This window comes from Cucurbita pepo, chromosome LG03 (genome assembly GCF_002806865.2).
Source record: "Cucurbita pepo subsp. pepo cultivar mu-cu-16 chromosome LG03, ASM280686v2, whole genome shotgun sequence".
Taxonomy (NCBI): domain Eukaryota; kingdom Viridiplantae; phylum Streptophyta; class Magnoliopsida; order Cucurbitales; family Cucurbitaceae; genus Cucurbita; species Cucurbita pepo.
The window spans coordinates 3,054,924-3,070,350 of NC_036640.1; the positions used below are offsets into that span (position 1 = coordinate 3,054,924).

The 15,427-nt window shown below is 36.2% G+C and overlaps 3 protein-coding genes and 1 long non-coding RNA gene across 4 annotated transcripts; 1 reads left to right on the top strand and 3 right to left on the bottom strand.

The window, feature by feature from the left end:
* The first annotated feature begins 2,484 nt into the window (after nt 1–2,484).
* On the top strand, nt 2,485–3,469 carry LOC111791382. The gene is made up of 2 exons (XR_002814639.1): nt 2,485–3,013; nt 3,134–3,469. It is a non-coding gene; the product is annotated as an uncharacterized LOC111791382 (long non-coding RNA).
* Nucleotides 3,470–4,717: 1,248 nt separating this feature from the next.
* LOC111791380 (uncharacterized protein At3g28850-like) lies at nt 4,718–6,651 on the bottom strand. The gene has a single exon (XM_023672692.1). The coding sequence runs from the start codon at nt 6,215–6,217 to the stop codon at nt 4,943–4,945; it is 1,275 nt and encodes a 424-aa protein (XP_023528460.1). The 5' UTR covers nt 6,218–6,651; the 3' UTR covers nt 4,718–4,942.
* Nucleotides 6,652–8,282: 1,631 nt separating this feature from the next.
* On the bottom strand, nt 8,283–10,571 carry LOC111791381 (aldose 1-epimerase-like; the record flags this gene model as incomplete). The annotated part of the gene is given in 5 exon segments (XM_023672693.1): nt 8,283–8,956; nt 9,338–9,445; nt 9,553–9,676; nt 10,137–10,186; nt 10,292–10,571. Coding segments are annotated over 5 exon segments (1,152 nt in total). The 5' UTR covers nt 10,539–10,571.
* Nucleotides 10,572–11,925: 1,354 nt separating this feature from the next.
* Nucleotides 11,926–14,442, bottom strand: LOC111789750 (plant cysteine oxidase 2-like). Its single transcript, XM_023670431.1, has 5 exons — nt 13,954–14,442; nt 13,275–13,393; nt 12,993–13,176; nt 12,415–12,621; nt 11,926–12,339 (listed from the first exon to the last, which is right to left on the bottom strand). Exons 1-5 carry the CDS (start codon nt 14,177–14,179, stop codon nt 12,209–12,211), a joined length of 867 nt encoding a protein of 288 aa, XP_023526199.1. The 5' UTR covers nt 14,180–14,442; the 3' UTR covers nt 11,926–12,208.
* Between the last annotated feature and the right edge of the window lie 985 nt (nt 14,443–15,427).

The following is a 15,427-nucleotide window of genomic DNA, read 5'->3' on the forward strand; positions in this document are numbered from 1 at the left end:
AAGAATGATTGGAAGAAGATTTGAGAAAAGGGAAATGGATTACAGACAGAAATGAGAAATTGGACGAGGGAAAGAACACGGAAATCAATATCGAGAGGATTTAAGAAGCGCCTGGACAATTTTTGAAAGCAACAATTTGAAGAGAAAAAAGGAACAATGGAACAAAAATTTACACTTTTAATTGAAATTATCCTTTTCTTCTCGACGTGGTTCTCTTTTTCCTCCAATTTAACTGAGATGGGTTGCCCAAGCTTGGGAGGGTCAGACAGGCTTTGCAGCCGGGCCAAATTGGGGCGGATGGATCAGACCGGTCTAACTTATTGCTTTTCTTTTTCTTTAAAACTTTAATGAAATTTTAAAATTTTAATATGCCCGAACCTATCCGACCTAAATTATAAAAATTGGGTTGAATTAATTTTTTAGAACCCGATTTGGTTCGAGTTGGGTACATGTTCATTGTGCAAAACATCAAGTCAACCCGACTTAACTCGATTGCATAAAAAGAAGAAGAAGAGAACGAGTTGCCAAGCCCAACCCATGTCCTTCTTACTAAACCGACGACCCACTACCCACTACCCACTACCCACTACCCACTCGGTTCTTCTTCTTCGTCAATTCATCTTCTTCATTATCCGTAGTTCCTTCCTTCCACAATGCACCACCTCATATAGACTCACAGGCACAGTCGCACTCCTTCTAGTACTTCTTCACAGTCGCACTCGTTATATCATAATGAACTAGGATGTTATATCATAATGAACTGGACAATCCAACTCAAAATCCCTCAATTTCTTTGTTGGTACCAGAGACATGAAGATTCAAGATGGCTATTAATGGTACAACTAAACTAAACACTCAACTCCATGATAATTATTATTTGTGAAGTTTATAGCTAGCTAAGCCCTATTGCTATCAGCCTTACGATTTTAAAACGTGTTAGTTAGAGAGAAGTCTCCACACTTTTATAAAAATTCTTTCGTTTCTCTATCAAACCAATGTGGAATCTCACATTATCTGTCAAAAAAACCTCAACCGATCCTATAGAGCTCAACCACAACTCGTACCATAACTACAATTTTTTAAGATTACTACTTAACTCCAATACTATTTATCGTCCACTTGAAAAATAATTAGTTTATAACTAGAGTGAAACTTGAAGATATGTTGTGGTTCACTAGCTGATCACGTTTCATATTTGATAAACCTCTTAAGTTTTTTTCATACTCACTAACTATGTACATGAGCATGCATTTTTCATTTTAATAACTGATCTCCACGTCATATTTATATATATAATTTTAATTTAACAGCGACCATGGCAAGAGATCTTATCATCAACATTTGAAACGATAATTAAGGTTTTATTTCTTAAAATACTTTGAATAACATTTTAAGGGAGAAGTAACGTATAATAATTTGTAATTTTTTTAATATACAATATTAAGTTGTAAATGTGTGTGTATATATAAATAAAGGCATAACTTGATTTTTCACCCATTTTAACTATTAATTATTACATTTTAACTCATAAAATTTTAATTAACTTAATAACTATTATATTTATTATAATTACATCAATAAAATTTTAATTTCGTCAGTATTGATACATAAACTAATATTTGTATTATTGATTTTAATAGAGGGTCAATATTACTCTCAAAATTAGTTATTTACCTTACGATAATATTTTAATCCATTAATCAACATCAAAACTTTATTTTAAAATTTAAATATAATTATTATTTAATCAAATTTCAATTCTATTTTAATTAGTTTTTATGGATCAAATTAAAAAATAAAAAATATAAACGTTATAAATCTCATAATTTACGAAGTCATCGATCAAATCAAAACTGTTAGAAGGTATTTATAGCAAACTTTATATTCCTCGTTTATGCAATTTTCTTTTGTAATTATAATAATACAATTATTGAGGACACGTCAGATCGTGAAAGGCCGTGACGCTCCATCCATCACCCGCCGTCCCACTTGCAAATTCCCACCCTCCCATGCCACCTGTCTCCCAAGACCTTGCTAACGTCACTTACACTCTCGGTCACCGTCTGGGACCCACCACTCTGCGCCCACTCACGTCCTGCCACATCTCCTCCCTAAGAAACATGCAAGTTTATCGCATCCACCAAAATCTACCTTACCATTCTTCTTTCGCCACGTAACGAAAAATATTACCACCACGGATTATTAAAATGACGTGGCGTGGGAGAGGTGGAATTGCACTAGTGACGTGGCGAACAGCGAGAGAAATATCCATAAAAAGAAAATAAAAAACGAAAACCCTTTTCCTTATAAGAGGAAAACGGTTTTTTGACCTTTCCATATAACCCCATTGTCACTTAACACGTGTCCCAATCATTCCGCACGTGCCTTCCGCCAGGCAATCACCTGGAATCGCACCCTTTAATCTCCAGAGTATATAATACACAGGCACGGCCTCTGTTTTTGCGTCACTTGAGAGGAAGGGCAAAGGAAAAACAGAATTACAAACTGAACCACCAGTACACGCCGTCCTTATGACGAAGCAGTTGAAAGAGAATCAAGAACCATTCATCTCCGGCACCGGCGAAGACGAGTTTCCGTCGGCGGAGGCAGAGTCGATGAGGTCGATTTGTAATCCTTGTGATTTTCACTCTTCGAAGACGTGCAAGGAAGTGGAAACGGATCAGGAAAGTATAGGATCGTCGGAGGAAACTGAGTCGCCGAAATCAGTAGCGAAGGTTGCGGACTGGAGGAAGAAAATGGCGTATGTTCATTACCAGATTCGGAGAATCAGAGAGGAGGATTTGCATCTTGGTGAAGACATCGGCGAAGGCTTCAACGCGAAAGAGAAGATTAATTCGATCGGAGATTGGTGCGATGTTCGACATAATCCTCCTCACTCTTATCATAATGATCGCGTTAGTTCTCAGATGAATGTTGTAATTTTCTCGAGGCCGATCTTGCCTAGCTCGCCGCTCAGCGGGAAGAACAAATACAGAACTATAAGTTAAACAAGGTACGATTATTCTTCATTCGATTTCGGTTCTGCAAAATTAATTAAATCTTTGAGGAAACTGAAGGTTTCGAAAGGTTTCGATTCTCGTGATTGAGTTAGTTTTGGATACTGATTTTGCAGGAGAGATATTAGTTAGAGTGCGCAGGAAGTGAAAAATTGGGGGAAGTTTTGATCTCTGGTATATGGCTGCATAGTTGTAGGGTTTGTTTGAATTTGTTAGGGCAAAATTAGCGAAATGGAACGATCAAAAAATTTGAAGGATGAAACCTCTACTGTGTAAAGCCTAATCTCAATCGTGAAACAGAGAGAAAAAAAATGCATGAATCCTGATGTTGTAAATAAACTTCCTGGCTTTTCTTCTTCTCTTTGAGTTCATTTCTGATTTGTTTCTTTGATCTCTTCATTCAAAACTTGGATATCTTCCGAAGGTCTATCTATATTTACGGATACTTGTAATAGAAGGTCAAGGTCAAGCTACTAACCTGCCAAGAACTTAATAACTTAATTTAAGTTACGAAAGGTTCAAGCTGAAATTGTTTTTGAAAAATTTTCCTTTTAGAAAACTGATTCCACAAAAACTAATTGGAAGTACATATTTTTTTTTTTTTAAATTGTTAAAACAACTACTAACTAAAAAATAATCTAAAACACACACCTCAATTTAAATTTTTATTTTTTTTTAATTATGCTCCTGTACTTTGAATTTTTTATTTGTCTTTATTTTGAACTTTGGAACAAAAAATGCTCTTGAGCTTCAATGATTTTTAAAATATTTGTTCTTTAAAATAAACTATCAAAATTTAAAAGTTAAATCATTTCTCATATTTAGAATACATGGAATTAAGGAATTCAAATCTATGATTTTTGGATCGAAATATGTATTTTATGCTAGTTAAATTCAAACCTATGCTAGTTAAATTCAAACCTAATGGAACATTTTCGTAACCGATTAATTATTAGAAATTGATCTCATATAGTCTAAAATTTTCCTTTTCTTCATGCAAATATTTAAAGGCAATTAAAATTTTCCTTTTCCTTTTAAATATTTAGCGCGGAATACTTTTCGAGAAATCTCCTCTAANTCATATAGTCTAAAATTTTCCTTTTCTTCATGCAAATATTTAAGGGCAATTAAAATTTTCCTTTTCCTTTTAAATATTTAGCGCGGAATACTTTTCGAGAGATCTCCTCTAAATCACTGATACTATCGATAGAATCGGTAATCACTAATACTATCGATAGAATCGTGAGCACCGAACATGAAAGTTCTAGATAGAGGGTGATATTAGGACTGTGAAAGATATCCACCACATGATGATCTAATTGCAGTGGTGCCTTTGAAGAGAAATAAATGGGCCATGCTTTTGACAACAACCAATTATCAAATCACTTTGTCCAAAAGTGATTTTCCTTTATAATACATTCTATCTTTCAACAACAAGATGGTGCATCTTATCATTATGTCTCTCCATTGTGTTTATAAAAACAACCAACTTTAAGATCATATGTTATCAGAGTTCTTCATTACTGGATCTCAATTGATTCTGATTCAGTTCTTGAATGGAAAGATTGATGCCCAAATGAAATGGGTTTTAGATTGAAAACCAACCAAAACAATGAACAAATTCAAGAACAATCAAACTCAATTGCGATTCAATCATGAATGGCTCATACTGGTTTCTGGTAAAATGCAAGATTAAAACAGAGCAGAAATCAGCTTCTGGTATGAACACTCTGTATTTGGTAATCTGAATACAAAAATCTCAGGTTTTAAGTATACAATTTTTCTCAACACACAGAAGAGGATGAACTGCTTCACATAACATTATTGTTCTGTATTTTCCCCAATTAATCCTCCAAAACTTCTCCACTGTACAAACAAAAGGAAAGAACAGAGAGAATTTTCAGATTTGTACCTTGCAAGAGCCATTAATGGCAGCAGATGGGGCACCTCACAAGCCCATTTTCATTGCAATCAGTACACCTCTGGAAGCCATATCCATCTTCTGCTTCTTCTTCTTCTTCTGCTTCTTCTTCTTCTTCTTCTTCTTCATAAAACACTTTACAGCTTCCAGAACATGTCTCACATGGCACAAATCTAATATCCCCACATGCCTCACAGACTCCCCCATCGTCATTTTCAAGCTTCTCGCAGCATTCAAGCAGTTTCTCAAGCTGCCCATCTTCGTGTAGTCTGCGAATTTCTTCAGCGCCACCGATTTGCTTTCTCCCAATGAACACTCTGGGCAAGCTCTTCTGATCTTCCATTAATAGCTGCTTGAGCTCCTCTTTAAACCCTTTATGCATTGACACATCTCTCTCGTCTACACGAATCCCAATTGCTCTCAGAATGCTTCTAACATCACAACAGTCTTCATATGTCTTACGAATCCCTCTCAAGCTCGTGAAGTATAGAATTACCTTATCCCTCTTCTTCTCCTCCGGCCAACTGTAGAATTTCTTAGATTCCACGGCGGCTAACGGCGGCTGTTGGTGCTTTGTGTTCTCCACCGGACGGAGATAAAATGAGTGATCCGGGGTGAGCTGCTGAAGAGACTTTCGAAACGATGAAATCACTTCCGGGACGAAATCGGAAGCCATTGAATCAGAGTTCAAATTCCCATCATCGATTTCATCTTTTTCTTCTTTTAATCGAAGCCAGAGAGGTTTATGAGATGAATCTGTACCATTTTGTTTCGGAATCGGCTTGGGCTGATCGATGAGAGATCGATAATCGTAATTACGGCTACCGAAATCGAACGAGAAGCTTCGATATCGGCTCGGAGACCAGAGAGGGCTAACATCCTCTAGCCCTTCCATGAGCTCCCATATGTTGATCGTCTCCGGCTCCCCCGGCGGCGTTCTGATCGGAGTTTTCGATGCGGTTTTCGGGATTTTCTCTCTGATTATGTTCGACCATGTCTTCGCTTCCGCCAATCCCATTCTGAAATCCTCAATCGTCTTGGAATTGTCGCTCCTCTGCGACTGACAGCAATAATTAACACTACCGCTACCGCCACCGCCACCGCCATCACTTCCGAGCTCCAACGAGCCTAATGTGGAGGAGGTTAGGGCTACGACATGATAACTATCGCCTTTGGCCTGTGGTGGATGATGAACTTGCATAGAGTAGCTTCGAGAAATCGGCGAATACGGCCGCCGGCAATGCCGGCACCGATTTGGTTTCGAGTTTACACATCCCATTGACGAATTAGATAGACAGTAAAAGAAATGATAACATAAATCGATCACAAATTTTTCAAAGCGACATTCTGTTTCTTGGTTGAATCGGATGAAAAGGGAATGAATATTACGAAGTGAATGAACGAAATCGGTGGATTTCAAAGAAAATTGTTTCTGAATCAAAAGACAAAACAAATTGACATTCCAACAATCGCAAGAACCCTAGTTCCCCCTTTTTCTTCTTCATCTGATCGTGAATGAAAAATCAATCCCCAAATTGCAGAAATGGAAATCTCATAGCAAATCAGAAGAAGGAGAGGAAGCATCAATGGCGGATTAAAAGTGGTGAATTCAGAACCCAAATTCCATGCCGACGTTCTACTTATACTTTCCTCAACAAAATCCAAACCCATTTTTTAACTTTTATCTCCCTTCATCTTCAACCTTGGGCAAATAATTACAGAGACATGTGTGGCCATGGCAGGCACGTGCTGCACGTGAGCTTTTAGGTTGTTGTGTTTCCGACAATTGTGTCCATTGTTCTAAAAGTGAAAAAAAGTAAAGAACTTTGGATCTCACAGCTCCCATTTCCAGTTGCCATCATAGCTGCAGCTGATGAACCAAGCATGACTGATTAAACAAACCCTTATTGTCCATACGAATCTGCTAAAAGAGCGGAGAATTTGTACGTAAGAACGATGTATTTGTTCGTACAAGATGTTTAGAATGAACGTTGTAAGTATAATTTCACTATGTTCGAACTCAAAGTGGACAGTATCATGTTCCTTGGAGAGACTAAAATTGTTGTATCTAAGTAGTAGTAATAGAGACATATCCTAGACTTAACTTCGACCGACAATCATGTAAAATAATTGTGCATAAAACCAAGAAGAAGCTCGAAAGAGAAGGCTCAAACAAACAATATCTACTAACATTAGACTTAATCATCATCACCATGACTGACCCGCTTTGATGGGAGCTTTGTGCATGACGACCTTTTTCCGTCTTATAATATGTTGATTATTGTTGCCTTTTTTTCCCATCTCTCCCTCTCTTTTTTGCTTTATTTTTCCCTTTGGGTTAAGTGTTTCTTCCTATACAGATGAATTTCTAAGACATGAGGAGGACGCAATCATTTACGATCACATAATTCAATTCAACTAACTTTTATTAAATTCCGTTATTTATTAATACTTATATTAGAAAGATTCATAATTAATTATTATTGTATTATTGGTATTGTATAACTTAACGTATAGAGAAATAAAACATGATTAAAAAATTGGGTCGAGATTAGAAGACATAATTAAATACATCTACCTTTAGTTAAAAAGTACGTACGCATCTTCATATCTTTAACACCATACTTTCTAGTCGTTTCAAACATGTCTTTAAGCATAAGTTTAATTAATGCCAAAACCAAATTTCTTTTAAAAAAATTTAAATTTTATTTGGCACGGGTTTGAAATATTTGTAAGCCTATTTTTTTAAAAAAGAAATTAGCGAGATTATTTAATGCAATATCATAGTAAAATAGAGGTACATGAATGAACTAGGACCGATACTGAGAGTGTGAGGATTGCTTAAAAGAAATTAAATAAAAATATTTTATCTGTGATTTATTGTAAAATTGAGATGCTGCAAATTCACGTGAATTTTAAAGAAATGATGTATTTACATATGGAAGGTTGTTTTACTTGCCATCAATTCTACTTTCCATACTAAATAATTAGAATTTAACCATTTTTTAAAAAAAGTAACCATATTTTAAACCATGATTAAATGATAAATTTGGAAATTTGTTCGAGTCTTATCCATATTGGATTTTTGTATTATAAAAATATTTTATACACCGACAAAAACGTTATAATAGAGATCAGTCCAAGAGAGAAAATTTAGATTAAGAAACTGTTTTGAAACAATTTCAATGATTAAGAATTAAAATAAAACTTTGAAAATGATTTAAAAAAAGAGTGGTTAAATTTTCTCGAGCTTTTATACACATTCAAGAACAAGAACATAAACATGAACATGAACATGAACATGAACGGGAACGAGTTTTGTTTATTTTCAACCTCGAAGATTCGGGTAGAAAGAAGAGGAACCTTATTTTCAAAGCTACATGAGTAAAAACACTTCACTTAGCTGAGAACTTAAACAGCATAATGTGATTGTAAGGCTTCTTAGAAGTCACAATGGTTGAAGGGAAATTGGGATGGTTCACTGCATCAGGATATCCTTGTGTCTCCAAACAAAGCGCTGCATGAGCTTGGTACACAAACCCCCCCTTCCCCTTCACGTCCTTTATATAGTTCCCTGTATACAACTGAACCCCAGGAGCATTTGTCGATACCTCCAACAGCCGTCCCGACTTCTCGTCATGCACCACTGCTGCTTTCTTCACCTTTTCGTCCCCGGTGCCGTGGTCGAGCGCGTAGTTCATGTCGTACCCTTTTGGAAGCTTGTTTATTCTGCTTCCAACCTTATGGGGCTTCAGAAAATCATATGGAGTTCCTTTCACAGATTCTAACTTTCCAGTTGGAATCAGATAGTTATCGACAACCGTGATTCGGGATCCGAAGATCTGAAGACGATTCGACAAAATGTCGCCACTGTTATGTCCACCAAGATTCCAGTATGTATGTTGAGCTAGATTTACAGGAGTAGGCTTGTTTAGAGCCTTGGCTTTCATTGTTAACTTCAGTTGGTTGTTTGCTATGAGTGTGTAATTGGCAGTCACCAATAGATCACCAGGAAAACCTGCAAAAAGAATGGTTAGTATCGTCCGCTTTGGCCCGTTACGTATAGCCGTCAGCCTCACAATTTTAAACATGTCTGCTAGGGAGAGGTTTCCACACCCTTATAAGAAATGTTTTGTATATAGCCGTCAGCCTCACAGTTTTAAACGTGTCAGCTAGGGAGAGGTTTCTATACTCTTATAAGAAATGTTTCGTATATAGTCGTTAGCCNGTCAGCCTCACAGTTTTAAACGTGTCAGCTAGGGAGAGGTTTCCATACTCTTATAAGAAATGTTTCGTATATAGTCGTTAGGCTCACAGNAGGTTTTCACACCCTTATAAGGAATGTTTCGTTCTCCTCTCCAACCGATATGGGATCTCACAATACTATTTTCGTTCTCACCTTCTTCACCGTCGAAACTGCGGTAGGAAAAAACGATTTGAGGAGAGCTACCACTTTTCTCATACTTGGTTACTTTCCAGACAACATCACTGAAGCCTCTAGTACCACCTAACATTACAAATCACTCATCAACTATTGATAGATATAAACAAAAAAATGCCTGAAAAGTTCATAAACAAACCAAACAGAAAACCAAGTTGTGTGAAATAATGTACCATGAAGTGTGTTGTTGCCTTCATTAGCAATCAGCTTGTGTAGAACTCCATTCAGAGTAAATTTCGCGCCACTGATTCGATTTGCAACTCGTCCAACAATCGCACCAAAATACGTCGTGTCGTTCTAAAAACGTAAAGAACATTTTTCTTTGTTAGTTGAATTGAATGAAAAAAAAAGGGTTTCCAAAGAGGAAACTCAGAGATCAAAGAACACCAAGTTTGGTTATAGATCTAGTAGGTATAAAATTAAAAGTTGTTTTTGAAGAAACGAACAGATATTCGAAGACTAAACACGTAATTTAACGATCAAACAATATCATGTTTAACGTAATCACAAACAGAAGAACAAACTTCAATTTGTTTCTGAATTTAAGTATCACATCATAAAAATCCTACAGAATTTGGGCCACACATGGATAATTATTCCAAGATTATGAGATGTTTTGATTTCCCATGGCTTTTTACCGTGGGAGCAATTATAAACCAAACAGAAGAACACAAAAACAGGATTAGAGGTATCAAACTTCACAGTCAAGAGTACCAATTGGAAGAGAAAAAAGGGCTCAAAACAGCTAAAACCTCACCTGATACTCCCGAATAGAATCATACCCAAGAACAACATCATCCAACTTCCCTGAAAAAAGAAACCCATAAGAGAAAAAGGGAAACGAATTAAGAAACACAAGAACAGAAACCTTAAAAACCCCTACAAAAAAAGGGGACCAAAATGGGGACAAACCATGCTTGTCTGGTACAAGAACAGACACAATAGTGGCACCCCAGTTGGTAAATTTCACTGAAAGGTCACCTCTCTTGAGCTCAAAAATCCCAATCTCCCGCTTCTTCTCAGAGGCATTAGCAATCCCAAAAGCAGCTAAAGCAATAACACAGAACAACCCCAGAAAAAACTTGCCCATATTTGCCAAAGAGTGAAGCGATTTTGCCCTCCTCCATATCTGCTTCAGCGACCTTATAAAGAGAAGCATCGAAATGGAAGAAGAAGAAGAAAAGTGGGGAAATTGAAAGACCCATCTGGCAGAACAGAGACATGTGAGTGGTGGGTTTGACTTAGAAAACTAAAAAGGGTAAAATTTATTATCATTAAACTAAATTTTGGACGATAACCAATGGATCAACCATCAATGCAGTGTAGTGGGCCGACTTTATCTTGCCCTTTCAGTGGGCAACAAGTCAAAATGAGTCCTTTTCCCTATGATTTTTCTTATGGAAAAGTATTCTTTTCCATGGGTGACAAGGATTAGTAGAAAGTTGAGTCCTACTCATATTAAAAAATCAAGTGATTAGGACCATTTATAGTATCATTTTCTCTCATAAATCAGTCCCAAATAAAATAAGGGACCAACTATAATATAAATTTTCCAAGAAATCCCGGATATTTGGAGGCATTAAATTCACTTAAACATATTTATTTATGTTCATTTACATTTTTATCTATCTAAAAATAAATATTTTCGATTATAAAATGGTTGAGACCGAGTGAAGTGTGAAGCATCGGCACATGGGGGCATGATTAATTGGACTTTTTTTTTTAAAATGGTAATAAATAATGGATGTGGAAATGGCCAGCTTAGAGATTCTTTTTAGTGTTAACAACAATGCCCAAAGGATGAGTTATCTGCTGCTCACACATGAAGACTACTTGGACGTATCCTCATCTTTATAATATGATGTTAAACATATTATAAATATTTCATAAAGCTAATACTTATTTTTTTAGTTCCATTAGAGGCATCGTATGAGATAAAATTAAGTAGAACAATTTTAGAATGTATTATAGAGATACCCGTCAACTCTCCCGTTTGGTAAAATTACACCTGCATCAACACCTGCTAGACCTAACACGAGGTCAGCCATCAAAAACATGAGTTATATAATCAGGGGTCCGCCAGCTAAAAATTGTCAGAAGTGGAATTTAAACCCACACCCTATAACCCTAACACTAATTTCGATTATACTAAACGAACAACGAAACTCTCTCTCTCATACGAGCCTCAGCACAAGAACACAAGAACAATAGTTACTGTTGGACGATAGAAGTCCCACATCGACTAATTTAGAGAATGATCATGGATTTATAGTGAGGAATACTAACTCCATGGTATGAGGTCTTTTTTGGGGAAATCCAAAGCAAAGCCATGAGAGCTTATGCTCAAAGTGGACAATATCATACCATTGTGGAGAGTCGTGTTCGTTTAACAGTTACAACTCCATTCTCGTAATAGCTTTATAACTTCACGCTCCAAATTATCATTTTCTTTGAACACAAAAGGAAGCCATTCGTTTCGTGCTTATTCTTTGTCGTTTTAAGGCAAAACTGTCTAAAAACATGACAAACTGAAAGAAGAACTGGAAGAACATAAGAAATTCATACTCCTTTATACTCAGTCCCTTTCTAACTCCACTATATATACATACAAAACATGATTAAAAACAGTAAGAAGGAAGGATGAAGGGAGCACCTAATTCATGTTCCACAAAACAAGAAACATCAATAAAAGAACCTTATTTTAATTCTCTCTCTCTCTCTCTCTCTGTTGTTTCTTCTAGAAGTAAACAAAGATTGTATGCTGCACACAAATGGTAGCAGTCCATGACAGCACTGTATGGAATGAACAAGATCTCATTTGCAGAGAGTTCATCGATTCTCTACTATCTTTGGCCCTTTGTACACTGCTCCAACGGCAGCCAAGTCTTTAGGTTGCTCTCTTTCTTCAAGCCATGCGTACCTTTCCCTATCTGCTTCTGGGACCGAAACCCCCTCCTCCACTGTCATTTTCCAACATAATCATCATGTCAATCACACATCTCCTGTATCCACTTCATTATACACTCACTACCTACCTGAAAATTTTGTGAAGGGATGGTCAAGGTAGTATGAGCAATGCCGACCGTCTCGATCGGAGTATGGCGGGCCGAGCACATCTAACACTGCACACGCTGTCACAGCTGTGAAGCAATGCATGTTTCCTCCATCTGCAGGGTAAAGAATCGACGAGTCGCATGGTGCCGTGAAGTCTGCATCTACTTTGACTTTCGCTAACCGAATACCTGGAGATGTTCAATCTTAGCAAATCCTATAACTTACATGTATCTCGACTAATCTCATCGACCAAGCGCAAAAGAGATTCATGTAATCCATAGCTCGCCCTATCAGTTTTGGTTATATAACAATCAACACAGACAACCCATCAACATCAACCCTTTTAGATACTTCCATTGATATTGACATTTAAATCCTTACTTTGGCCCGTTACGTATTGCTGACATGACAATCTCACGGTTCTAAAATGTATTTGCTAGGGAGAGGTTTCCACACCCTTATAAGGAATGCTTCGTTTCCCTCTTCAACCGGGTTGAAAATGACTGTTATTTCAACCAATTGTAGAGTGAGCACATAACAATATTGCATAGAGACTCACTTCTTGAAGGAGCTCTGCCACGCGAGACGTTGGCACGTGTAGACGTGCCATTCACAGCGCCGCCATCCACCCAGTCGTATGCCTTAATGTGCATGGTCCCAAAGAGAAGCTTGCTAAAGACTGTCATTCCAGGATGGTTGTGAAGTGGAATGACACCTGAAGGAGGCAAGCAAAATATTCCCATCTGCACCACAAATACAACACACACGGTCAAAAACTGTACAAATTTAAGAGCCTTCCACAACTAGATTGCTCTCTAATAAAGCAAATGAAAATGCATACAGAGAATTTGTTGCTCTCATAAAGGTGCAAATATGTTATAGGAGGAGTTCGTCGACCGGCTGTCGTCCGAAAATACGGCATCTCCGGCGACAACCCAACATCTACTGGCTCCATTTTATCTATATACAACAAGATTCATTATCAGTAACACAAAAACAAACAGCTACACTAAGTGAAGAAATGACAATAACACAAAACAGACCAATTGGTTTTGATTGAGTTACTCTGAAAACCATCCCAACAAGCTCCTAATTTGCATATGAACTTAAGAAATTGAAATGGGCTTAGCTCATTCTATAATCAAAACTGAACTATGTGGACGTTGAAGCTAATCATTATCCAACCAATATAGCTCAAGCACCAATATCAAGAACAGACATACCACGAAGAAAAATAATAAATAAATAGATACTCAGCACGTGCAGCAGGCAGTGCAAGTTGCAGCAAAAAACAGAGCTAAAATATACAATCCAACAGGACATTGAAAAAAACACATAAAACCCAACACAAAAGCTTTTCACAAACGAGGTTCGTACAATTTGTACACATTAAAAAAATGGAAACAGACAGGCTTATGATTACAACACGAAACTACATTATCAATCAGAATTGGGAATTCAATTCAATTCAATTCAATTAACAATGAGGTTCAGAATTAAATACAAAAACAAACACATACCCAGAACATCTCGTACCCGTTCAATATCCTCAAAAGGGGGAACGATTCCAATCCCACCAGAAGCAAATACTTCATTACAAGTTTCATAGAGTTTCTGAACCGGCAACGGCGAGGACTTCCTAGTCCGCCGCCGGTTCTTTCTCGACTTGTTATTCGTAGTTGTTTCTTTACGTAATTCACAAAACTGTTTCCCCTTGCGATCAGCCAGATATCGCTCAATCCCCATTAACCCACCAAAAATTGGTCGAAATTGGAGGGGGGAAGTGAAAAATTAGTGAAATTAGGGAAAAGGGTCCCCGAAAATAAGCGAAAAAGGATAGGGAAAAACGGAGAACTGGATAGAATCGAAAAGCGAAAAGGCCAAGAAACAGGGGAAGAGGGTACAGATTAGTAGCGATTGAAAGAAGGTGTAAAAATGGTCATCTCCGTATGGAGAAGAAATGGAAAGAATGGAGTCAGAAGGGGTATAAAAGGGAGAGGTTTCCGCACAGAAAGAGAGAGAAAGAACGATGGGTTTGAAGAAGAGAAAACCAGGGGCCATTCCCACCATTCCAGTGGGCTGTTCCAAACAGTGGTTTTTTTTTTTCTATTTTTTTTTTCAGGTGGGGTTTATTTTCCCCCTCACCAAATTTCACACTTAAAAATTTCTTCTTCTTTTTTTTTCACTTTTTTTTTTAATAAACAATAAAATAATTCAATTTTGTATCATATTAGGATTAAAAAACAATCTTAATCTTTGAACNTTTTTTTTTAATAAACAATAAAATAATTCAATTTTGTATCATACTAGGATTAAAAAAACAATCTTAATCTTTGAACGCTCGCTAAATTAATAATTCACTTATAATTTATACTCGGTCAAATTTTAAATTAAAAGATAAGCTCGAACAAAATTTCATTTGGGCATAGTCAAATATTCACCTTCAATTAAAATTGGGTATATAATTTGTTATATAAAATTTAATGTTTGTAATATAAAAACATTCAAAAGATAACATTATTTATTTTAATATAGAAACTAAATTGTATTCATGTGCGTTAAATTATTACATACTAATTTTGTTTTTTGTAATTTACTTCTAAAATTAAATTTAAAAATACTTTACCCATAGTTTGATTGTTTACGTTTACCCATAGTTTACTTATTTTATTATTTATTTTTAAAAAACATAGTTTTTAAAATTTTATTTTCTTTTTATATTTTGGCTGACAGTTCAAAATATTTTTTTAAAAAGTGAAAATTGGAAAAAAAATAAAAAAATTAAGAGACTAATTACTGAGAATAATGCTGCACCCATGGTCTCTGTCTCTGCATGGATTGCATGAATATAAATTTTAATTAAGAACAAATAAAAATTTATTTATTGGCTCAAAAAAGGACAAAAAATATTGTACTCATTATATATTATATGTTGAATGTCTTAATTGTTAAGAGTTCATTTAATAATAATTTCAACTACTCTTATGAACTGTT